The sequence below is a fragment of the Camarhynchus parvulus genome, chromosome 20 (genome assembly GCF_901933205.1).
Source record: "Camarhynchus parvulus chromosome 20, STF_HiC, whole genome shotgun sequence".
In the NCBI taxonomy this organism is placed as follows: domain Eukaryota; kingdom Metazoa; phylum Chordata; class Aves; order Passeriformes; family Thraupidae; genus Camarhynchus; species Camarhynchus parvulus.
In genome coordinates this window covers 2,260,234-2,283,726 of record NC_044590.1, presented here as the reverse complement: position 1 = coordinate 2,283,726, position 23,493 = coordinate 2,260,234, and the positions used below count along the sequence as shown (strand labels likewise).

At 48.8% G+C, this 23,493-nt stretch overlaps 1 protein-coding gene across 3 annotated transcripts; it reads right to left on the bottom strand.

Annotated features, from left to right (window-relative positions):
- Window positions 1-710: 710 nt before the first annotated feature.
- CASS4 (Cas scaffold protein family member 4) lies at window positions 711-22,965 on the bottom strand. Of its 3 annotated transcripts, none has more exons than XM_030963254.1 (6): window positions 22,871-22,965; window positions 10,665-11,033; window positions 6,910-7,014; window positions 5,459-5,605; window positions 3,632-4,948; window positions 711-2,218 (listed from the first exon to the last, which is right to left on the bottom strand). In XM_030963254.1, exons 1-6 carry the CDS (start codon window positions 22,913-22,915, stop codon window positions 1,805-1,807), a joined length of 2,397 nt encoding a protein of 798 aa, XP_030819114.1. In that variant the 5' UTR covers window positions 22,916-22,965; the 3' UTR covers window positions 711-1,804. The 3 variants fall into 3 exon arrangements, with proteins under 3 accessions (XP_030819114.1, XP_030819115.1, XP_030819116.1); XM_030963255.1 differs by lacking the exon at window positions 22,871-22,965 and adding an exon at window positions 19,313-19,573; XM_030963256.1 differs by lacking the exon at window positions 22,871-22,965 and adding an exon at window positions 19,319-19,573.
- Between the last annotated feature and the right edge of the window lie 528 nt (window positions 22,966-23,493).

The window sequence follows — 23,493 nt, the reverse complement described above, 5'->3', positions numbered from 1 at the left end:
CGCGGTACAGGAGCGAGTTCAAGCCACGGGAATTCGCTGTGGGATCCGAGCGCTGCCCTGAGTGGGATGTCGCGATGATAGTGACCAATGTCGGCGATAAATCACCCCGAAAACACGGCGGTGACAAGGACAACGATGCTGAGGGGGCAGCGGGTCCCCGGGGCTGCTCACACCGTGATTGTCCCTTGTGAGGGCGGACACCCAGCAAAGGCCAGGCCTTGCAGCAGTAAAATAAATTAATTAGAACTAAAATTAGCACGGGTATAGCCCCTGTGTCTCTGTCACACCCAGAAATGTTCATGTCCAGAAAATTAAGGGATAAAATTAAAAAGCTGTGCAGGCTCTGAGGGCTGGGCTGGAGCCCGGGGAGCTTCCCCAGCAGGGAACATCTCCTGTCCAGCTGCCCAAAGCCTCTCACCTGCAGTGACTATTTATTTAGAAATAAATGGGTTTTTTTCTCAGCTGGATAAGTGCTCTGAGAGCTCCAGGCTGTGACAGAGGATGGTGTGCTCCCTGGGGATTTATCAGAGTCAGGACTTCTCCCAAAGTTTCCCTCTGTGCTCAGGTACCAGCCTGCTGCATGTCCTATTCACCAGATTTTGTACCGTGTTGCATTTTTTAAAACAAAAAATTAGCTTTGCAGTTGTTAAAAAAAAAACCAAAAACCCAAAGCAACCCTGGAATTACAACCTTTGAGTAAAGTCCTCAGGAAACAATTGATATTGGGATATCATAAGTTACAGAACATTTTCCAGCTACATTTAAAGACAGACTTTACAGGAATAGAAAAAAACAATTAAAAAAAGAAAATACATTTATCAGACATACATAGAGAACAAAAAATAAGAAATCAGTCCAATAATCAACAGCTTTTGCTCCAATACACAGCAAACATTCCCACCTGGCCACTGTGACAATGACATTTCCAGGCAGGATGTGAAGAGAGGAGAAGAAAGTGCAGATTTAATTCTGCATCAGCTGCTGTGGGGATCTTCACCTGCCCTGGCACCCAGGGAGCTCCTGGTGGGAATTCTGAGGGGGGGAATCTTCATCAGAACCAGCACTCAGGGAGTTCCTGGTGGGAATTCTGCGTGTGGGGATCTTCAACTGCTACCAGGCAATTCCTGGTGGGAATTCTGAGTGGGGGGATCTTTACCTGAACCAGCACCCAGGCAATTCCTGGTGGGAATTCTGAGTGAGGGGATTTTCACCAGAACCAGCACCCAGGGAATTCCTGGTGGGAATTCTGAGTGGGGATCTTCAACTGCTACTAGGGAGTTCTTGGAAGGAATTCTGAGTGGGGATCTTCACCTGCACTGGCACACAGTGAATTCCTGCTGGGAATTCTGAGTGGGGGGATCTTAAACTGAACCAGCACCCAGGGAATTCCTGCTGGAATTCTGAGTGAGGGGGATCTTAAACTGAACCAGCACCCAGGGAATTTCTGGTGGGAATTCTGAGTGAGGGGATCTTCACCTGCTACCAGTGCACCCAGGGAATTTCTGGTGGGAATTCTGAGTGAGGGGATCTTCACCTGAACCAGCACCCAGGGAATTCCTGGTGGGAATTCTGAGTGGGGATCTTCATCTGCTACCAGGCAATTCCTGGTGGGAATTGTGCATGAGGGGATCTTCACCTGCTACCAGGGAGTTCCTGGTGGGAGTTCAGAGTGGGGATCTGCACCAGAACCAGCACCCAGGGAGTTCCTGGAAGGAATTGTGAGTGGGGGGATCTGCACCAGCACCCAGGGCATTCGTGGTGGAGCTCAGGGTGTGAGCCGGTGCCCAGGAGCAGCAGTGGCCCCTCAGTCCATCATGGCTCGGAACTGCTGGGTGTACTGGGCCAGCTGCTCCGCCTGCTCCCGCAGCTCCCTGCTGGCCTCGGCGTTGGGGAATTTCAGGGCTGCACTTTTGGTGGCCAGGGCCAGGTTCTTGAGCAGGCTGCAGAAGCGGCTGCTGCTGTGCAGGATGTCGCTCCGGGCCTCGCTCTCCTGGCTCTGCTGGCACAGGGAATCCACCAGCCTCTGGCCCACCATGATGATGAGCTTGCTGTGGGAGATGAAGATTTCGGGGGGCTGCTGGCTGCTGAGGCTGGCGCTGAACACGCCCAGGGCCTTGTGCAGGGCAGCGAAGCACAGCCTGCAGTGCTCGGGGAGGGCGATTCTCCTGGCAGGCTCCTGCCTGCTGGCATTTTCAGTCTTTTTTGCACATGGCAAGACCTGGAGGAAGGGTTAAAACAGAAATACATTCAGCCTGGTGTCACACGCTGGTTGTTTCTTTGCTTGCTCTACCCTGAATTTTTGTGGTCTCCAAATCGCCACACCCTGGAGCCTTTACAGTAATTTCTCTTTCCACAAAGTGTTGGAAATTCTCCTGATTGCTTTTTTCCCCTAAATACAGTTTTAATATTGGATGGCACACAAAGTGCTGCAGCTGAACATCAGTCCTTTACACAGTCTGGCCTTGAAGCTTTCAAATAATACAAAACATTTATCTTTAATGGATTTAATCGGGGTTATAAATGACTAAAATGCACAAAACAAGAGTCAATTTTGTGCCAGTGCACGATAAGATACTTTGAAATACTGATTCTCACAGCCTAATCTCAAATGATGCTGAAAGGCAATAAAATAAACTGTATGACTTTAAACTGGAGTTGTTTGATTGAGGAAAATAAGTGTTCTTCACAGGTTTTCAGCAGTAATTCTGGGAAAATGATCTCTGAGAAGCAGATAGGTCTCTGTGTACAGAGATGTGTGTCTGAATGCAAATTACTCTGAATTTTAGCAAGCACAGAAATCAGGGACTGAAAGCCCTCATAAATAATATTTTCAAAGTCAGAAATACCTTTGGGTTTGACTCTGTACTCTTCTTTGCTACTTCTTTACCTGAAATGACTTTCTGTGCCTGTTGCAAATTAAAATGAAAGCAAAGTTGAAACAACTACAGAAAGTATTTAAATATAAATGTGGTTTTATCTTATTTCATGGGGAAACAACTACTTGTTCTGCAGCCTTCATGTTGCAAATATTTATTAGAAGGAGCTGTAGGTTTTTCCTTCTAGAAATGATCCTGCAAGATCTGAGACTGAAACCAACATCAACAAAACATTTCAATGTAACATTCCCTAAATATTAGGGAAAAACAGCATTTCTTTGGGAAACTAAAGGAGATATTCTTAGTAGATACTTCAGTGATTCTAAGGAGATTCTTACAATCATCCAGAATTATTCCAACAATAAATGTGATAATGCACAGAGTTTCATTTCTATGCAGATCGGATTTCCATCCAAGTTAGGAAGGAACATCTCTTGTCGTGCCAAACACAATGTCGTGGCAGGAAGAGAAAAAAGAGAAGTAAGGTATTGCTAACTTCCAATGAAACCTACTTCCCAAATGAATTTAAGCTGGCAAGAATGATAAAAATGTTTAATTTTCTCTGTTGATTAAAATTACTGCTCATTGTACACATGCCATCCACTGTCACAAAATCCTGGGTCTATATAAAGCCTGGAAAGTGGGATGTAGTGCAAAGTGAATGTGGCACTGCAGAGTAAAATAGTGCTGATAGTTAAAAGCCCAACATCTGCACAGAGTGAGGAGCTCAGAGAGGAAACCCCGGTGTCACTGACCTGTAACTGGACATAATCACAATCCTCGCTGCAGTTTTCTTCTGGTTTCTGCACAGGGACCTGGCTTTGGCTGGGTTTCTCAGGAGCATTTCTCTGGAGTGACTCAATTTCTACTCTTCTTGGCACTGGGATCTGTTTTGCCATTTTGCATTCTGGGTTCACTTTTGGTTGCTTCTTTTCTTGCTCCTTCTCATTCTTCCTGAAGAGCAGCTTCCCGTTGGCGATGATGATGGACACAAACCTCTTGATATCGTCTGGAATTGTCCTGGCCACCATAACGAAGCGATCCAGGTCATCAGGGTTGCTCTGGGGCTTCCTGAGCACCAAAGCTTCCAGGGACCAGCTGCAGCTGTTGAGAGCTTCCCTCGTTTCTGTCAATATTTTGTAGGAGTTCATGAGGATTTCCAGCTGTTTGTTAATTCTGGCCTGCAGGTTGTTATCCGTGAGGTTGGAGGCGTTTCCCTTCAGGGCTTGAGCAAAGGCCAGGAACTCTCCCAGTGACACCTTTATGTGGTCCACTGCTCTGTGGATCTCCTCCAGGCTTTTCTCCAGGTGCTCCTGCAATCTCCACTTGCTGCTCACAAAGATCATTAAACTGGCGATGGAGCTGGACACGCCGTGCTGCAGCCGAGTCAGGGCCTCGATGGCTGCTTCCAGCTCCAGTTTGATTTCTTGGACAGGCTCTGGTGATTGTGACAGCCTAGAAAATGACTCAGCAGAAGAGCTGGAGGATGAGGAGAGAGTGCTGCTCCTGCTGTCCACACTAGAGACACACAAACTGTCATTTTCTGACTTGGCATCCATGGAGAGCTGTGGAGAAGCACCGTGTGCTTGGTTGCTGTTGTTTTCCACCTCTTTCTTGCAGTGCCCAGCACTGGGCAAACCTTTGGGAATATCATAAACGTTCTCCTCAGAGATCTGACTCTCAGCCTTGGCAGCCAGGAGCCTCGGGGGCAGCTCAGAGCTGCCGTTCTGTGGCAGGAGGAGCGCGTCCCGTGAGGGTGGAACGTCGTACAGGGGGATTTCTGGAAGCGTTAATTTCCGCTGCGCCGGTGGAATGTCGTACAGCTGTGGATTCCCAGCCTTGGCTTCAGCTGGAGCCTTGTACCTGCCTGGGGGAATGTCATACAGCACCTGCTTCTCCACAGGCTGCCCAGGAGGGGTGGGTTTGAATCCGGAATTTTCAGGGGATACTGGAATATCGTAAATCCATTCAGACTTCCGAGGGTTCGGCAAGGTGTTGTAATGGCCCCAGAACTTCTTCTGAGATTTATTTTCTGAGTCATTGAGCTCTCTTTTGGGAGGGACATCATATAACTGCAACAGAGCACAGAGGGTTCATAAACCATCTTTTTAAATGGGAATGAGAAGCAGAACTGAATTCTCAGGGCACACAAATGTGTGCAGCTCCCCCGATGTCAATGGAACAGCACCACAGAAAGGCTGTCTGCATTTTTTATTTTCTAACATGCACAAGCTGCATGTATAAAAGGTAAAATATTTGAAGCACAGGTGATTAGATCCCACAGCAGACTCCCCAGCCAGTGAAATCTGTAGACACTTGATTTTTCCCCACTCACATGCATACCCTTTCAAGCAATAAATCACCAACAGACACAACTGAATATGCTCAAACACCTTCAAGGAATTTAATTTTTGCTTGATACAGATATACGTGTGTACAGCTGGAGCCTAAGCTGGAAAAGGGGCATTCAGGACCATTTGATGTGTAAGAAACATTGGGGAAGAGATGGGAAACCTGCCCCTGCTCCAAGGCAGGCATGCCAGGAGGGACAGATTATTCTGTGCCCACCAAGCCTTACTTACATTGCCTGCTGCTGAGTCCTGGCTGCCAGCTCCTCCCTTTTCTGCCTTGGATGGGATGTTGTAAAGCTGCTTCTGCTCTGCCTGGAAGCTCTCAGTGGATCTGCCCAGCATGGAGACCTTCCTTGTGCTGGGGGGAGTGGCAGCACTCTGCTCAAAAGGAAAATAAATGGTTTATTTTGATCCTTTTTAGAGCCCAAGGGGCCTTGAGTGGGATCAAAGGCTTTGAGCCATACATGAGTAAGTTGGGTCTGAGCAGGGATCACCCAGGAAATCTGTGGATAATGCTGGGCTGGGCTCAAGCTGCACTGCCAGGGAGCAGCAGGGAGTGGGGAGGCCCCTGGACTGCTCCAGTGCCACTCACACCTTGGGGTGGCAGGTGACAGGACAGGCTGGGGGCTGTCCCACCCTCAGGGGTGCAGGAAATGTGACTGTCACTGTAGGACATGAAACAACACGACGTGGACTTGCTGCTCTTTCCAAGGGAAAAAGGGGCTTTTTATTTTCTGACTCCAACATTTATAGATTTCCAAAAGTGACCCTGGATTGGAGGGTGACAGTGCCACCTCTCCAATGGCACTGGACAAACCAAAAGTCTATCAAATTACTCCTCCTCCATAAAAGAATGCAAACCAATAAGTTATTTACATAAAGTGTGTGAGAAAGTTTGTTACAAGAATGTAACTGTCAGAAGGTTTAGAAAATCTTAAAAAATCAGGGTGACATGTGACATTCACTGAGCCCAGGGGAGTGGGACAGCACCAGGAACAGGATTGTGTAACAGGACACATCACAGTGGTGTGACCAAATCCAGGGTGTGTTTTTCCCAGGAGGAGGGTGGTGGGGTGACATTTAATTTCTTGCTGGACGTGGGCTTGTGACTCTTCTCTAAACACCCCCAAATCACCCCCACCAAATGACACCACCACATTTCCTCACGGATTCCAAGGCAGAGTGGGTGACAGGTCAATTCTACTATCACCCTATTTGCTTTCTGTAAAATTGGGAAGAAATGAATCTGTTTTTAGCTCAAAACCTCAGTTCTCCCGAGTTTTCTTAGAAATTCAGAGCAACGTGTCTTAAATCTGGTGCACTTCTAGTACACTTCCATTTTTTCTATTTCTTTTTCTATTATAGTTCCAAGGCAGAGAGGGTGACACTACTGCTGTCTCACTGAATTTTCTGTATCAGTGTCAACCTCTCTGCCTCAGAATCCATGGGGAAATGCCTTACTGACAGAAAAAATTGAAGTGTTTATTAGAAACGCACCAGATTTAGGACACATTGCTCTCAACGTCTAACAAACTCTAGAGAACTGAGGTTTTGAGCTAAAAATAGATGATTTTCTTCCCAGCTTGACAAAAAGCAAGCAGGGTGACAGTAGAATTGAGCTGCAGATGTGCTCTGAGGTGCTCCAGGGCGGCAGCTGCAGGGAGGGAGGGGACAGGACTCACCTGTGGCAGCGGGGACCCGCGGTGCTGCGAGGAGGGGACATCGTACACCTCACCCCTGATGTTGGGGGCTGAAGCCCTGCAGGCTCTGGGCAGGGTAAACAGGTGCTTGGAGGGGAGAAAAAAAAATAATAATAATAAAAAAAAACTGCATCAGCAAGAAGCTTTGAAAAGTCATTCAGCTGAAAAATCCACTGTTGGAGTAATCACTCTTAAGTGATAAAACCTTCAGCTCTTCACTGACATTGAGAGACAGGAACTGACCTTACAAGCAATAGCATGTTTATTCTCAAATAATTCTCCTTTACCAGCATTTCTGGTACATTTTAGATAAGATCTGACCTGGCACCAAGACAATCTGCCTTACTAACCACAGGGCAGAAAAGATTTGGAGAAAATCCAGCTGCAGTTATCACTTAAACCTTTAAACTGCCCAAAAGCAGAACCATTTGAAAAAGGAAGTGGGGAAATTTTGACTTCTCCAAGCCCACAGTCATTGGGTCAAGCCAATTTAATGTCAGAGCAGCAGAAAAGTGCAGGCTGAGCATTATTCTGTAGTTATGAACAAATGACTCATTTGGAAGGATTAAACCTTGATGTCTTGTCCAGCTCCATAAACAGGGAAGTCCAATATGGGAATTGTATCTTTGCAGTCAGATTCTCCTGTTTGATTAAAACATAATTTGAGCAGCCAGGACCAGATCTGTGGGACAATTAATGTCACAAAATATGAATGCTGGGTTAGGACTTTTCTTTTTTAGAATCAACCACCAAAAGATGGAATTTTGTTCGTCCAGCCTGCCTTTAGCCTGGCTGCCCTCAGCTAATTTATAAATGGGCCCTTGCCTCCCATTGGCAGGACCACTGACCTCCAGAAACACTGCTGGGGTGAGATATTATAGGAAACTTTAAACTGGTTTTAAACTGGAGGGATTCCCATCGTGCAAGTCCTGCAGCAGCTAAACGTAGGGGAAATATGGGAGAGGAAGAAGAGTGCAGCTTCACTCTGCCTGGTTCAGCTCTCCTGTGGGAACAGGGAATGAGGAGTGAAGATAAATCCCCTGAGTGCTGTGATAGAGAATCACAGAACCACAAAATGGTTTGGGTTGGGAGGGATCTACAAGACCGTCTCTTCCACCCCCTGTAGAGGGCAGGAACATCTTTCACTATCCCAGGCTGCTCCAAACCCCCTCCAGTGTGGCCTGGAACTCCTCCAGGGGTGGGGAATCCTGGACAACCTGTGCCTGAATATGAGCATCTTCCTCACAAACAGAGACACAATTTCCCTGAGTGAAAGGGTAAAAGATAAAAGCCATCCTTAGGGCAAGTCTGCTTCCAGATGGACAAATCTGAGAATCCAGCAGAAAGCAAACTCACTGGATATCACATGTTGGCACTTTTGGAAGTCCTGTCAGTGGCAGCAGAACCAGGAGGTGCCCTGGGTGTGAGGCAGAAGGAAGGAGGTTTCTCTGTGGGGTGAAAACACCCAGGCTCTGACGGATTTATTCTTGTTTCACTGCTTTCAATCAGCTCCCTCAGAGACTCACAGTGGCTTTTCCCAGCTGCTCAGAGGACAGCTGAGTATGGCAGGAGCTTTGCCAGCTGTGCCACAGGATCTCAGTGGGATGGTCTGGATTGTTCTGTGCTCCCTGAGCTCCCCTGCCTTGGGGACAGCTTGTGACCACCAGGGTGCAGCTGGTGTGGGGACAGCTGGGACACTGTGCCACAGGCAGCCCCACTCTCAACTTCTGGATAACCATCAGAGGCTGGGACTTTTCTTTTTCCTTCTTCATTCTTTTTCATTCTCAGACTAGGCACAGCTTAGGTGGATAAATTCATGAAATGAGGCAGGGAGAGCCAAGGAGCTGCTCTGTCAGACCATTCATCCACATAATGAATAGATGATATTTTCCACCTCATTTGCTGGCATAACATGGAAAATTGATGCCAGTCTCTGGTACAGTTTGCCAATGGCTCCTTTAGGGTCATGAATGTGGAGAAATCAATGACAGCAAGTGCAGAAGAGTCTCTTGTAGCTGTACTTGGTTTGAGTTTGAGCTATGGTTGTGCACTGCAGCTGCAGAGCTGAAAAGGAGGTTCTGGTCACCAGGGATGCCCCGAGTTTGTTGTTTTCCAGCACCCACCTGGCACCCAGCAGGAAGCAGCAAGGAGGTTTCCATGACTGGCCTTCCACACAGCAGGAGGCAAGGTGGCTCAATGAGCCCCATAAATCAAACCATCATTAAATCAGCCTAAAACACCTGAATACAGCTGAATTTTCTTCCTTTTCCTTTTTCAATTAGCATTTCAAATGTGATTTCCATACACAGGATAAAGAGCCACCCAGGGCTGGAGAGCTCACAGAATGAACAAAACCTCACACTCGAACTCTGTCCCCACCTGCTCTATTTCCCTTTCATTGTGAAACATTCCCCACTCATTTTTTCCTGAAGAAAGCACAAGGTTCTGATGTTAAAAACCAGTGAGATGTAATCAAATTGCATGTTCCATGTATGTTTGAAAGTCAAACACGAGGAGCTGGGAGAAAGAAGAGCCAGGCCAGGGAGCTGTAATGAAACCTTGGAAAACCAGTTTGTTCTCCTCTATAACTGGGGGAGCTGTACACCTTGGTCAACATCTCAGCAGCAGCAAAAATGGGCTGGGAGAGAAACTGGTTGAGGGCACACAACAAAACACTTTGTGTCCTTCTGTGTGTCTGGCAGGGGCTGCTGCTTGATGCAAGTGACAGCACAAGAGAGAGGCAGCAGCATTCTGAGCTTGCTGAGCTGCTGAAGACAGTAAAACCCAGACCAAACCCAGCAATCACACACCAAAGGGTGATTTTTTAAAAATTATGAATCATGTTCCTGTGCAGATGGATGCAAAGACTCCACATGTGCCCAGAGGGCTCTGGATGGCTACTGGAGAAAGTTCTGTGTCTTGTTATTTTAACTTTGTAAATAATTTATAGATTCTCCCAAACAAATGGTATATTCTTTACTTCCTGCCCTGTTTTACAGCTGTTTCAAACTGTCAGAAAGGTGAGGGAGTACAGACTGTAGAGACTCTCATCTGTCGCCCAGAGCAGCATTTCTCACCCCATGCTGTAAACTGCTGGGAGTTTCCTAAACACCATCATTCCTCTGCTGCAAACCCCACTGAAAATCTCAGGCTTCCTTATTTCCCTGCTCCCAGCCATTGTTTTAACAACAACATCTGGTTTTTCAGAGCTCACTTGGTGGTGTGTGGAGCACTTGGTCCTCTTGCTGAGCAGCATTTCTTAACCCATGCTTAAATTGATGGGAGTTTCCTAAACACCATCATTCCTCTGCTGCAAATTCCACTGAAAATCTCAAGCTTCCTTATTTCCCTGCTCATAGCCATTGTTTTAACAACAACATCTGGTTTTTGGGAGCTCACCTGGTGCGTGGAGCGCTTGGGCCTCTCGCTGAGTAGGGTTTCTCACCCCATACTATAAACTGATGGGAGTTTCCTAAACACCATCATTCTTCTGCTGCAAACTCCACTGAGAACCTCAAGCTTCCTTATTTCCCTGCTCCCAGCCACTGTTTTAACAACATCTGGGTTTTTCGAGCTCACCTGGTGCGTGGAGCGCTTGGTCCTCTTGCTGAGCAGCTGATGGGAGTTTCCTAAACACCATCATTCCTCGGCTGCCAACTCCACTGAAAATCTCAAGCTTCCTTATTTCCCTGCTCCCAGCCACTGTTTTAACAACATCAGGTTACTTCAGAGCTCACCTGGTGCGTGGAGCGCTTGGGCCTCTCACTGAGCAGCTGCGCCGCCAGGGCTGGCACCTGGTACACGAGCTGGGGCTGAACCCAGCCCTCCATCTTCTCGTAGGTGGCCGAGGGCGCCGTGGCTGTGGGCACGGAGGGCACGGAGGGCACCTGGTAGATGCTGTGCGCGGCTGGCGGCTCCGTGGAGGGCGGCAGGAGCTGCAGGCGGTTGGCGGGGGCCAGCCCGTGGTGGCCGTGCAGGGAGCAGTGCCACCAGCCCTGGCTGCCCGCCACGTGCTGCTCCAGCACCGTCACGATGTCCCCTCTGCGGAACGCCAGCTCGTCCGAGCACTCCGCCTTGTTGTCGTAGAGAGCCTTGGCCAGGCTGTGCTGGGGACACGAGCACAGCCACAGTGTCACTTGGTCACACTGCCACACCATGCCAGGCTCCTCGCTCCCAGCCTGGTGTTCCCACCCTGCCCGGATCCTTTCCCCACCTGGGTCTCAGTTTGACTCACCCACCCCTTTGCACACTGAACTGCCTCTCTCCAGCCCTGAACTGGAGAATCATCAAGCAGGGTCAGTGGAGCTCTTAGAAAGAAGAGGTTAGAAAGGAAATAAAACCCAAAAAACAAGCCCTAAAGGTTTTCCAGCTAAGGCAGGGCTTAATTAAATTCCAGCTTTCAAGACAAACCCTCAGTACTGTGGAGCTGGAGAGCACATCTTTGCCATCACTGTTAAATGTGGCACTTTGTTGTTGCAGTAAGGCAGGAAAATCATCAAGAAAGGCTTCATAAAATCATTTCTGTCATTTCTTCTAAGGCAAGCTGGCACTTTGGAAGTGCCCATGTAAAGCAATCCTGGTGTGAGCAGTTTGTTAACATAACAATCTACTCCTGGGTAAAAAACAACCAGTTTTTACACCATTAGATAGAAAAATGAAAACTATCTCTCACAAACAACTTTCCCTGCACATCCACACTGGGGTTTGAGTACCAGTCAATACAGGATAACAACTCATTACTGACCAATAAAGCAATTAACAAGAAAGCTCCTGATCAATTGGAGTCCCACATGAGGTCTGTAAAACTGTATAAAAAGGAGTTGTGTGAATAAAGAATGGGCTTGTTCCACCATGAAGAAGATGGAGTCTGTGTGATTTATTCCCATACTTTGTGTCTGCTACGTTCAGTGCAATAAAGAAATAGATAATAAGATTACTGTGATACATTTCTTCATCACCTTTTCCTGCTTGAGGCCTTTGAAGAGCACTGCTAATCATTATTTAGATTTATTATATTAGACTTACATATACTGAATTTGTAAGCTAAAACACAAGAAGCTCCACCTCAAAATGAGGAAGAAGCTCTTTCCATGAGAGCCTGGAACAGCTGCCCAGGGAGGGTGTGGATCTCTCTCTCTGGAGCCACCCCAAACCCACCTGGATGCATTCCTGCCACCTGCTCCAGGTGACCCTGTCTTGGCACTGGGGCTGGACTCTGTGATCTCCAGAGGTCCTTTTCAACCCTAATGGTTCTGTGATCCCTATATGAAAAATAGAGATCTATTCTGTGATCCCTATATGAAAAATAGAGATCTATTCTGTGATCCCTATATGAAAAATAGATGGTTTTCCCATTGTCATTCTGTGAATTCTTCATCTCATAATTACTCATTACAAGATCAGAGAATCATGGAATGCTTTGGGTGGGAAGGGACCTTAAATATCATCTCATCCCACCCCTGCCGTGGGCAGGGACACCTTCCACTGTCCCAGGTTGCTCCATGCCCTGTCCAGCCTGGCCTTGGGCACTGCCAGGGATGGGGCAGCCAGAGCCAGCTTTAGTCACCTGAGGCATTTTTGCAAAGGGCAGAGAAAGCTGTGGGTGTCATTTTTTATGTTTTTTTCAGTACAAGATAGGTTTTGCTTTTAGCTTTAGAATGGACTGTCTGCTCCCCTGTCAGTGGGAACACTGGCTGTGCCTCAGCATGAATTTCTTATCAGAAAGTGCAAGTAATTTCCAGAGAGATAGCACCCAAATAGGAAACGTGATGCCTTGTATTTTTGTGCAGAGCATTTGCTGTGAGCAGCTGGCCTGAAGCTGCAGCACAAGAACTCAAATTTGTCAGCTCCGCTGGCGACAAGGGCCCGCTGTTGGCTGCAGGCATTTCATGAACAATGGCTTTTTGTGGGACAGGGGCAGCTGCCAGGGGGGACAGCAGCCCCCTTGGCCTCCTGGTCCAGCCTGGCTTTTGCCTGGAACATGGGAGTCACTTTGGACTGGGACAATGCCAAATGTTGGAGTCAGGAATCCCCCCTGGGCTCCACACTGACAAAAAAAGGAGAACAGCCAACTTTTCCTGTTATCTATCAACACTGCCGGCTCCTTGGGCTGGGTGCTGCACAGACACACTCCTGAGGGACAGACCCTCTTCTTCAGCCCCAGGAGGGTGGGCAGAGAAAAACTCTGCCCCTTTTCCACATGAAGAGCCTTATCCAGACACACACAGGAAGTGGGTGAAGGGCCAGCAAGGCTGGGCTCAGGATCTGAGCCTGGCTGGGCACGCACAGCAAGGCTGGGCTCAGGATCTGAGCCTGGCTGGGACATGTCAGGACCCAGGACATCCCTCTGGCTGTCCTGAGCAGCCCAGACCCTGCCAGGGGGCTCAGAGACCCTGGCACAGAGCCCAGAATGCCCCTGTGGGTTTGATTATGACCCTTGGAGCAAGTTACCAACCCTAGATGAAGATCTGCAAGCCACGACAAATTAAGTAGAATGATAGTGAATTTATCATGGGGTGAAAAAGTAGATTTTGGGGATTTTAGAATGGGGATTCAGGGGGGTAGAGATGGAGGGATCTGGGCGTGTCCAGCCTTTCTTCTTCTTCTTCTTGGCCTCCATCTTCTGCTGTGATGTTGGCACTTTTAGATTGGTTTAGAGTAGAAGCTCACTGTCTAACATAGGTGATAGGCATTGGAAAGTAATTGTAAACATTGTACATGGAGTTTTTAGTACAAAGACATAACACTGCCCCGGGGGCAGGCAGAGTGCCTCTGACTGTGTTGCTGAGCGGACCTCGGCAGGACAGGAGAAAGAATTTTATAGATAAGAAACAATAAACAACCTTAAGACCGAGAAATGAAGAGCCCTGACTCCTTCTTCAAGCACTGGGCTGGGAAAAGAGACTTTCCAGCATTTCTCAGGGTCACTGTGAACAGCGAGAGACCCCGACAGGGGCACACACAGCAAGGCCGGGCTCAAGGTGTGAGCCTGGCTGGGCACACACAGCTAGGCCAGGCTCAAGGTGTGAGCCTGGCTGGGCACACACAGCAAGGCTGGGCTCAAGGTGTGAGCCTGGCTGGGGCACACACAGCTAGGCCAGGCTCAAGGTGTGAGCCTGGCTGGGCACACACAGCAAGGCCGGGCTCAAGGTGTGAGCCTGGCTGGGGCACACACAGCTAGGCCCAGCTCAAGGTGTGAGCCCGGCTGGGCACACACAGCTAGGCCCAGCTCAAGGTGTGAGCCTGGCTGGGCACACACAGCAAGGCTGGGCTCAAGGTGTGAGCCTGGCTGGGGCACACACAGCAAGGCTGGGCTCAAGGTGTGAGCCTGGCTGGGCACACACAGCTAGGCCAGGCTCAAGGTGTGAGCCTGGCTGAGCACACACAGCAAGGCCCAGCTCAAGGTGTGAGCCTGGCTGGGGCACACACAGCAAGGCCGGGCTCAAGGTGTGAGCCTGGCTGGGCACACACAGCAAGGCCGGGCTCAAGGTGTGCGCCTGGCTGGGGCACACACAGCTAGGCCGGGCTCAAGGTGTGCGCCTGGCTGGGCACACACAGCTAGGCCAGGCTCAAGGTGTGAGCCTGGCTGGGGCACACACAGCAAGGCCGGGCTCAAGGTGTGCGCCTGGCTGGGCACACACAGCTAGGCCAGGCTCAAGGTGTGAGCCTGGCTGGGGCACACACAGCTAGGCCCAGCTCAAGGTGTGCGCCTGGCTGGGGCACACACAGCTAGGCCGCCCTTCCTACGTGCACCCACACAGCTGAGAGGAACCTTTGGTTCACACTGTGGTTTTAAAAGGCATCTAAATATTGACATTTCCCTTTTCCTGTGGAAACAGCACCCTCAAGATGCTGCTGAGCCTAATTTTATAACCAGAGACCCACACCTTTCCATCAGAGGGGTCCCTGCTCGAGGCACAGCACACATTCCTTTAGTTTGGCCAGTAAAAATGGGCAAATATCCCAGGGCCAACAGCCCCCAGCCCAAGGCCAGGCTGAGGCAGGACACTGGCTCAGATTTTGCATTTCTGGAGCTCACATCTGTGATCAACACAAACCCAGCAACCTCTAGAATCATCCCAAATCAAGCCAAGCAGGAGATCAATTAATGAATCAATTAAATCGTAGGGCACTCTGGGGGAGCTGACCTAGCTAGAAAACAGATCTGTTCATGGATCATCTCATATCCCATCCAGAGAGATGGAAGGGAAGAATGAAGACTTTGACCAGAGAAGTGATGGAGACAAGCCCTAAACTCCAGTGTGTGGAACATGACTGAACTGAGAGATTGTCAGACCATGCACCGGCAGGGTCAGTGGAGCTCTTAAAAAGGACAAAAGAAAACCCAAAAAACAAACCCTAAAGGTTTTCCAGCTAAGGCAGGGCTTAATTAAATTCCAACTTTCAGGACAAACCCTCAATACTGTGGAGTTGGAGAGCACATCTTTGCCATCCCCTGTCGTATTTCAGTATTTCAGCAAGGTGCAGAGCATTTCAGCAAGGTGCAGAGTATTTCAGCAAGGTGCAGAGCATTTCAACAAGGTACAGAGCATTTCAGCAAGGTGCAGAGTATTTTAGGAAGGTACAGAGTATTTCAGGAAGGTACAGAGCATTTCAGGAGGTGCAGAGCATTTCAGCAAGGTGCAGAGTATTTTAGGAAGGTACAGAGTATTTCAGGAAGGTACAGAGCATTTCAGCAAGGTGCAGAGCATTTCAGCAAGGTGCAGAGCATTTCAGCAGCCCAGCAGCAGCTCAGGAGGTGCGTGCTCGCTCCCACCGTGCCTGCAGGGCCACGGGCAGGGTTATCTGCAGGGCAGGCTGTGAGGCAGAGCCCAGCCCTGCCTGCTGCCCCAGCTCCCCGGAGGTGTGTGAGGCATCACCCCCGCTCTCCTGTGAGCTCAGGCAGCCCTGCCCTGCCCTGCCTCTAAACAAGGGCTGCATTCCTGGATCCCGAGCCCTCCGGATGCTCAGGGAGCAGGGGCTGTGCTGGGGGCGCTGGGAGATGCATTTTCCCTGATATCCAGCAGAGCTCTGGCCGTGCAGTGTTCTCTGGTGCTTTGTGTGTTGTGTCCTTAAATACCCAACGTGTAAAAAGCACTAAAGCAACACAGGTGAGGTCCAAGTGATTTTCCTTCTTTGCTTGCTGCCTCAATCAGCAGCCTTGCAAAACCTCTCCTAAGACAGAGAACATCCTAAAAGCTCCACAAAAAGCGCCTTGAGAGGCAGTGCTGGGGCTCTGCTCTCACTGAGTGGGTTTAAACTAGATGCTGACAAAGCACAGACCTGGATAAGATAAAAAAGTGTCCCCTGCAGCCCCTCCCGAGGCACTGGGACCCCCCGAGCCCACAGCCAGGGCAGGGCAGGGTCCCACACTGAGGGATTGACAGTGCAGGGTCCCTGGAACAGCTTCACTCCAGAAGTTCTCATCTTGCTGCAAGTGCCTCTCCTTCATGTGGCTCAGATGTGGACAGAGCAATTCCCCTCCAAACTGGACTTGTCACATCTTTGTTGTTTGCAGATCCTTACCCAGCCCTGCTCCCTCTACAAAGCCTTGGCAGCCCCTGGGAGTCATAGGGATGAAAGCTGCTCCCTCATGTTTATTAATGGAGAAGTTGTAATTAAGGGCAGTAAAGCTGATCAGTGCCCAGTTCTATAATGTAAAATTTTATACCCTCAGAGTGACATCTGTGCTCTGTGTACACAATAGATATTTATGCTAAGGATGAAACATCCCACTGTTACTAAAATCTCCTGGTGCCTCTCCTATCCCAAGCCTGATCTTCATGCCACAGAAAAAAAGATCATTATTAAATATATACAAACTTTGCTAGAAAATCCATGTGGACACAGTGATGTACAGCACGTGATAATTTCAGCACAAGGCCCCATGAAATAATTTCTCTATGCCCTTGTCCCACTCAGTTTGTATTTGGAAATCTCAATTTGCTACCCTGTATTATTTCATGTGAATGGGTACTTCACTATTGCACAGCATTTCTGATAAAAAAGATATTTTTCATTTATTATCTTCAATTTTCTTCCTAAAAAACCCCATTGAGACCACGTAAATAAACTGGGAGTTTATTCTCTATAAACTGAGAATAAACTCCCAGTTTAATCCTGGGAGTTTTTGTGGATTGAAATATTTCTCATGTTGCACATCAATACATGAGTGAGCTCTTTTACTGCAGGAAAGTGGGACTTAAAATATTTGAGGAGGAAGAGATAGAGGGTTGTGTTTGCTAAACAGTTCTGCTCATACATCAGAGACACCTCTGACATGTTTACAGAGCAGCTTCCAGTTAATCTCCTCACCTCCCAGCAAAGCTGCAGAAATAAACATTCTCCATCATCCCTCAGCTGGGAACAGCCTTCCCTGAGAATTCCCTATTAAAGCCCAGACCACTCTGAGTCACTTCAGTTTTGCTCAGTTAATTGTAGAGAGTCCACAGGAAAAGAGGAAAATTTACCTTAAAAGCTCAGACCATTCTCCACCTGCATGTGCTGCAGTTCCTGTGACCTGCAGAAAGTCCTTCTGCATTTCTTTGTTTTGTTTGTGTATTTTGGAAAAGAATTGTTCAGCTCATACAGAAGTTTTGTGTGAGCTTCGAGGAGGAATGAGCATCAGGACTTGCTTTTATTGCTTTAATTGATTTTGTGGGGGTGGAAGCAGGTGCTGATCACAGGTTTTGAATTCTAAATTGGATCAAATATAGAAGCACCACTTAAAAACATCAAGCTTACAAATCCTGCAGCTTCACACAGGGCGCTGCTGCAGAGGTGGGAATTGCAAGCTGGAGTTCTGCTGATTTCCCCCAAACTCTCTTTGCGCCACAAATGAAGTCAATCAAATCCTTTGTGTGTTAAAATCACCAGAAGGGACAAGAGCAGCCAGGATTTCACCCCACTCAGAGCATTTTTATAGGAGTGCTCCCATGCCCAAGCTCAAGGGAAAATAAACTGCTCCTTCCTGCTGCTCCCTGTGGGAGCATTCCTGGGGCTTGGGTCCTCAAACCTTCCTTTTTCCCATGTGCCCCCAATCACTTCAGGGTTTTTTGATTTTTAGTATCTTAATTACACCTGACTACATTTATTTCTAAATGTGGCTGTGCAGATACAGAAAGTCCTGATGTTACAAGTGCTCTCCTCAAAGCAGGGTCCTCACCCTCCTGTGAATCAGGCAAAACGTCTCCAAGGAAGCTCAGCAGGATCAAACGACACATTTTTCATTGAAAACTGGACATTTTCAGGAATTCCTGCTGCTGGAGGCGCCAGGGTGCTGTCCCTGCATGCTGTGCCCTTTTCCCCTGGTGTGGCAGCAGCGGAGAGCTGAGGGCAGGCTGGGGATTTCTGATCCACCAAGAAGCAGCAGCAGCACAACTCCCACTGCTGCAGCTGCCTGGGGCTCCCTGGCTGCACTGAGCAGTTCCCAAATCTTGTCCTCACCCCCCAAAATCTTGTCCTGACCCTGCTCTCTGCACAGCCCTGCAAAGCTGGTGTTTCTGAGGTGAATGAAATGCATTGAATAAATTGAGGAGTGGATGGTTGCTGCGTGAGTATCACTGAAATTGTCACATTTCTGCAGGCAGAGAGGGGTTTCCAGCTGGGCTAATCCCTGGTGTGAGTCCCCAGGTCCGGGCAGCAGCTGGGCTCTGCTGCCTGGCTGTCATTAGCAGGGGACACATGGTGACAGCCCAGCCCTGCCCTGCCCAGCTGAGCCAGCCCTTGTCACAGCCCCAGCCCTGCACAAAGCCCAGCCTGGGCTGGGCAAAGCCAGGCACAAACGGCTGCAAAATGGGTTTGATCCATCACTCAATCCCCCCACACCAAGAGAAAAGAGTATTTCCCAAAAATGAGAGCCCCAGCAGCTCTGCAGGATGTAGCCAGTCCTTACCCTCGAGTGCAAAGGCTTTCCCAGGCTCACAGAGTTCAGACTGAAATTACTTGGCATTTTCCTCATCACACAGTGACCTCAATTCTTGAGACATTTCCATTACCCATTTTCTAGGAGTCAGTGCAAAACCATCATCTCTTTTGAGGTAATACACTTCTCAACTCTTAACCTTGTTTTTTTTTTTCCAAGAGAATGTGGAAGTGACCAGTCTGAGTCACTCGTGATCATTTCTAATAAACTTGTCATTATTCAATGTACACAGAACAAACCCTCACCCTCCTCTGCCACGCTGGTGCTCTTGAGAAACTGTTAATTTGGATTATATGTTAAAAAATTCAGACGACGTGCTCCGTTAGTGATGTGCAAATCAGCTGAGCACACACATTGCAAAGAGACCCCACCAGATGCAGATTTCACCCTCTGTCCACTACAAACGGAATCAGCAAAGTCACTAAATCAACTGCAGCAGAAAGAAAAGAGCCCAGTACTTACACTGACCTTCATTTTGCTGCGTTTCCCTGTTAGTCCATCACCTGAGCAGGAGCAGGAGGAGCAGGAGGAGGAGGAGGAGGAGGATGTCCCCAGCCCTGCCAGTGTCTCAGGCAGCTCTGGAGGCTCTGGCTGGGAGCCTGGAGAGGGAAAGCTCAGCCTCTGCCTCCTCCTGCTCACTGGGAGCCCCAGGAAAGCAGCTCTGGGAATGGGGGGAGCTCATTACGTGGCAGAATTCTCTCCAGGGAGCCCCTGGCTGCAGCTGGTGATGTGCAGGACACACAGACAGCCCTGCAGGGAGTGCCTGCCCTGCTCTGAACACAAAACCCGGGGCAGCAGGGCTGGACCAGGAAAAGGGCTGGATTTGGAAGCGTTTTTGCTGCAGGGTTTTTTACTGCTGGTTTGTTGTGTTTGGGTTTTTTGTTTGTTTCTTTGTTTAGGTTTTTAATTTTTTTTTTTAACTTCAAAGTGGTGTGAGCTTTGATACACTTTTAATCAGTGTTTAGAAAACTGAACAGATCCCCTTTGTGGTTATAAATCCTCTGCAAAACCACCTCACCCTGCAGAGGCAGGAAACCCAAGAGGGAAAGCTAAACATGACCTGCAGCTGAAAGGTTTTGTTTCTTGGATGGTTTAAAAAATCCTTAAATATTATTAAGGCATTATGTTATTTAAAATTATTAATGGTTGCTATTTGCTTGGCAACAGCTGAGTCTGGTCATGCTGGTGCACAGGTTTTACCACTTTGGACTCAGGATATCTTGAGGGTTGGCAAATTTTTACTGTTTTTTTGCCTTTGTACACGTTGGCTTTTCTCTGGTAAAAGCCTCTTCCTTCCTCTTTCCACAGTAGCTTCAAGATTAAATTAGACACTGGCTCCCAAAGCCACAATCCTGTAGCTAGAAAAGACTTTTATATCTTGAATAGAAAATGCTGAATTGAAAAGCTTCATCAACAAAATCTACACCTCTGGGCTGGGAGCAAACCAGCTGCTGTCCAGAGGAGAAAGAATTCCTGGCACAAACCAGCCCATTTCAATGCCTTTGTGGTTTTTCTCATCTTTCTTTTTTATTTTTTAAACATCAGGAGCAGCAGTTTGACCCCTTCAGACACTTCATGCAGCTGATCAGGAGCCATTCATTTGCTACCCTGGTGTTTTTCAGGTGCTCCAGCATTTGAAATGATGGAGAAGTATCAGTTACAAACCCACAGAGCTTGTGACCACAGAACTACATTCAAATACAATTAAATGTTCCCATGAATGAGCCCCAGAGGGAATTCCTGCTGTGCAGGGACACCTTCCACTGTCCCAGGGTGCTCCAGCCTGGCCTTGGGCACTGCCAGGGATCCAGGGCCTGCCCTCCCTCACAGGGAAGGATTTTTCCCAATATCCCACCTAAACCTATTCTCTGTCAGTTGGAAGCCATTCCCTGTGTCCTGTCCCTTGTCAATCCTCTCTCCATCTTTCCTGCAGCTCCTCCAGGCCCTGCAAGGCCACCCTGAGGTCACCCCAGAGCTTCTCCTGTCCAGGTGAACAATGCCAGCTCTGCCCATCCTGTATCCTCCTCTGGTCCCTCTGCAGCAGCTCCAGCTCCTCCCAGGTGCCAGGGCTGGCCAGGCGAGCTCTGACCTGGGCACAGAATCTCTGTCTCCCCCACTCCCATGTTTGTGGGTGAGGAGGGGAGATGTGAACGGGGCATTTTAGGGGAGAAAAACTCCAGATCCACTTGAAGCACATGCAAAGACTCTCCCATTTTCCCTCAGCCTGTGGCACTGCAGGAGCTCAGAGGGGTTTGAGGTTGCAGCAAGGGCTGCAAGGCTTCCTGTGCTGCCCCTGGAAACACAACAACAACAGCCAAACCAAACAACAGCCCTGCTGAGCTCCCACTGAGCTCCTCTCACAGGGGCTTTCCCCGGCAGGTGCAATAGTTGGGGCACAGGGGTCATTGCAGAGCATTTCCTGTCACAGCAATGCTGCTGAGACTTCAGGGAGTCCAGAGAGAAATAAAAAAAACCCTTTGTATTTTTATATCATTCAAGTATCATAATAATCAGTACTGCCAGAGTGGTAGGGGACTTACAAAGAGTTGATCACTGATGTTGCAGAAGTAATTTTGGTGTTTTATTACTCAGCTGAAGTTGACTGGGTGGGCTCTGGCCACGTCTAAAATGCTCACAGCAGAACAGGCAATCAGTTTGCTACCATTCCATTGATTTATTGACAATCCACTCAAGAGAAATATCTGTAGAAATAGAAAATTCTTCTATATAGGGATGAAAAATACCCTGCCTCAGTTACTGATGACTCAATGTGAAAAGTAGCCCCCTAATCTTTACAAGTCTTGATGGAAAATTTGGAGTGTAAAAAAAATTACTCATTGAGCTCCTACTAAGCTTTTCCCCCACACTACATTTTGTGTTAAATTTCCAGGAGGCATTTTATTTACAGTAAACACTGAGATCATAATCCACGATGAAAATCCCAATTCCAGTCACTTTTTAGCCTTGCAGACAGCAGGACAGCAAAGCATTGACTTTGAATCAAGATTTCAGCATTCTCCAACCCTTACAGCTGCAGCAGGGCCTCTGATCCATAGAAAATTAATCTAGATGGCATGTGGATACAGAAAGAAATGTAACAAACCTTATACACTGGGTCCTGTCTTTCAAAATAGGAACACAGAGTGTTTCAAAATGTTTTCTGGTTTGCGTGTAACATAAAGAAATTCTGTCATGCAAGAGGGCACCAGGGCTGGCAGAGAAAGGATCTGTGTCTCTAATGTCACTGCAGCACAGCAGCAAGGTGGAACCTTGACATTGTATCTTTATAATTTCACAAACATGCTTATTTCAGCACAATTCTGCTTCATCCAGCATCCTCACCAAGATGTTTCTCCCAGTCAGTGGTTTTGTCTCCGTGAAAAGCATAGGTACAGGAACCTTCTGTCCCCCCGAGATGAGGAACCCAAAAACTTCACAGAGCCACAGAACTGAGGCTGGCAGAGACCTCTGAGTCCCAGCTGTGCCTGATCCCCACCTTGTGCCAGCCCAGAGCACTGAGTGCCACCTCCTGCCCTTCCTGGGACACCTCTAGGATGGGCACTCCAAACACCTCCTCCCTGAGCAGTTCCATTGTCTGACCCCCTTTCCACGGGGAAATTCCTGCTGTGCCCACCCTGAGCTGCCCTGGCCCAGCCTGAGGCCGTTCCCTCTGCTCCTGTCCCTGTTCCTGGGACCTGTCCCCTCCTGGCAGGGAATTCCAGAGAGGGGAAAGATCCCTGGGGATCCTCCTTTGCTCCAGGCTGAGCCCCTTCCCAGCTCCTCAGGGATTCTCCATTCCCTTCCCTGCTCCTCAGGGATTCTCCATTCCCTTCCCATCTCTCTCAGGAATTCTCCAGCCCTTCCCAGCTCTGTTCCCTGCCCTGGACAGCTCCAGTCCCTCAGTGTCCCTCTGGCCATGAAGAGCCAGAACTGGAGGGATCTCATCCCTGCTACTCCATCACCAAGAATCCCACTGAATTCAAACACCAAACGCTTCCCTACCCCAAAGGCCAGACCTACCTTTGCAGATGTGCTGCTTCTGGGGTTTTTATCCATGGTTGTCATTGTGCACTTGGAGCAGCACAGAGAACCAGGGCGATGGGGACCCTGGAGCCGTGCCCGTGTGGGGAACTCCCCTCAGTCCATCTGACAGCTCTGCCCCTAGCAGCACTCGCAGCCTGGAGACAAGCTTCTCATGTGAGATAATATCTGAGACAGCAGAGGATGAAAGGAGGGCAGAATATAACCCCCCAAAAAGCCCTTTAGGCGACTGCAAGTAAGAAAACGCCGCGTCAAGTGGGATTTTCCTTGGTCTTCCTGCACCAACTTGTCGCAGTTCAGCAGTGGGAAGTCTGAGCCCTCTGCCTGTGCTCCTGTTTCCTCTTTTGCAGCAGTGAGAGCAGGGCTGTGGCACAGTGAGGAGCTGCACAGCCCTGATAAGGCAGCCCTGCCAGTCCCAGTGGTGCAGGATTTCACTGCCAGCTCCTCCCGGCTTTCCAGGCAGTCTCGGCTCTCACAGCATGACAAGCAGGAGCCCTTCAGGAACTCAAGGCACCTCCAGAGTCCCACAGGGAAAGGTGTTTCCAGAGTCAGGGAATGCTTTGGGTTGGAAGGGGCTTAGGGACCACCTCATTCCATGGGCA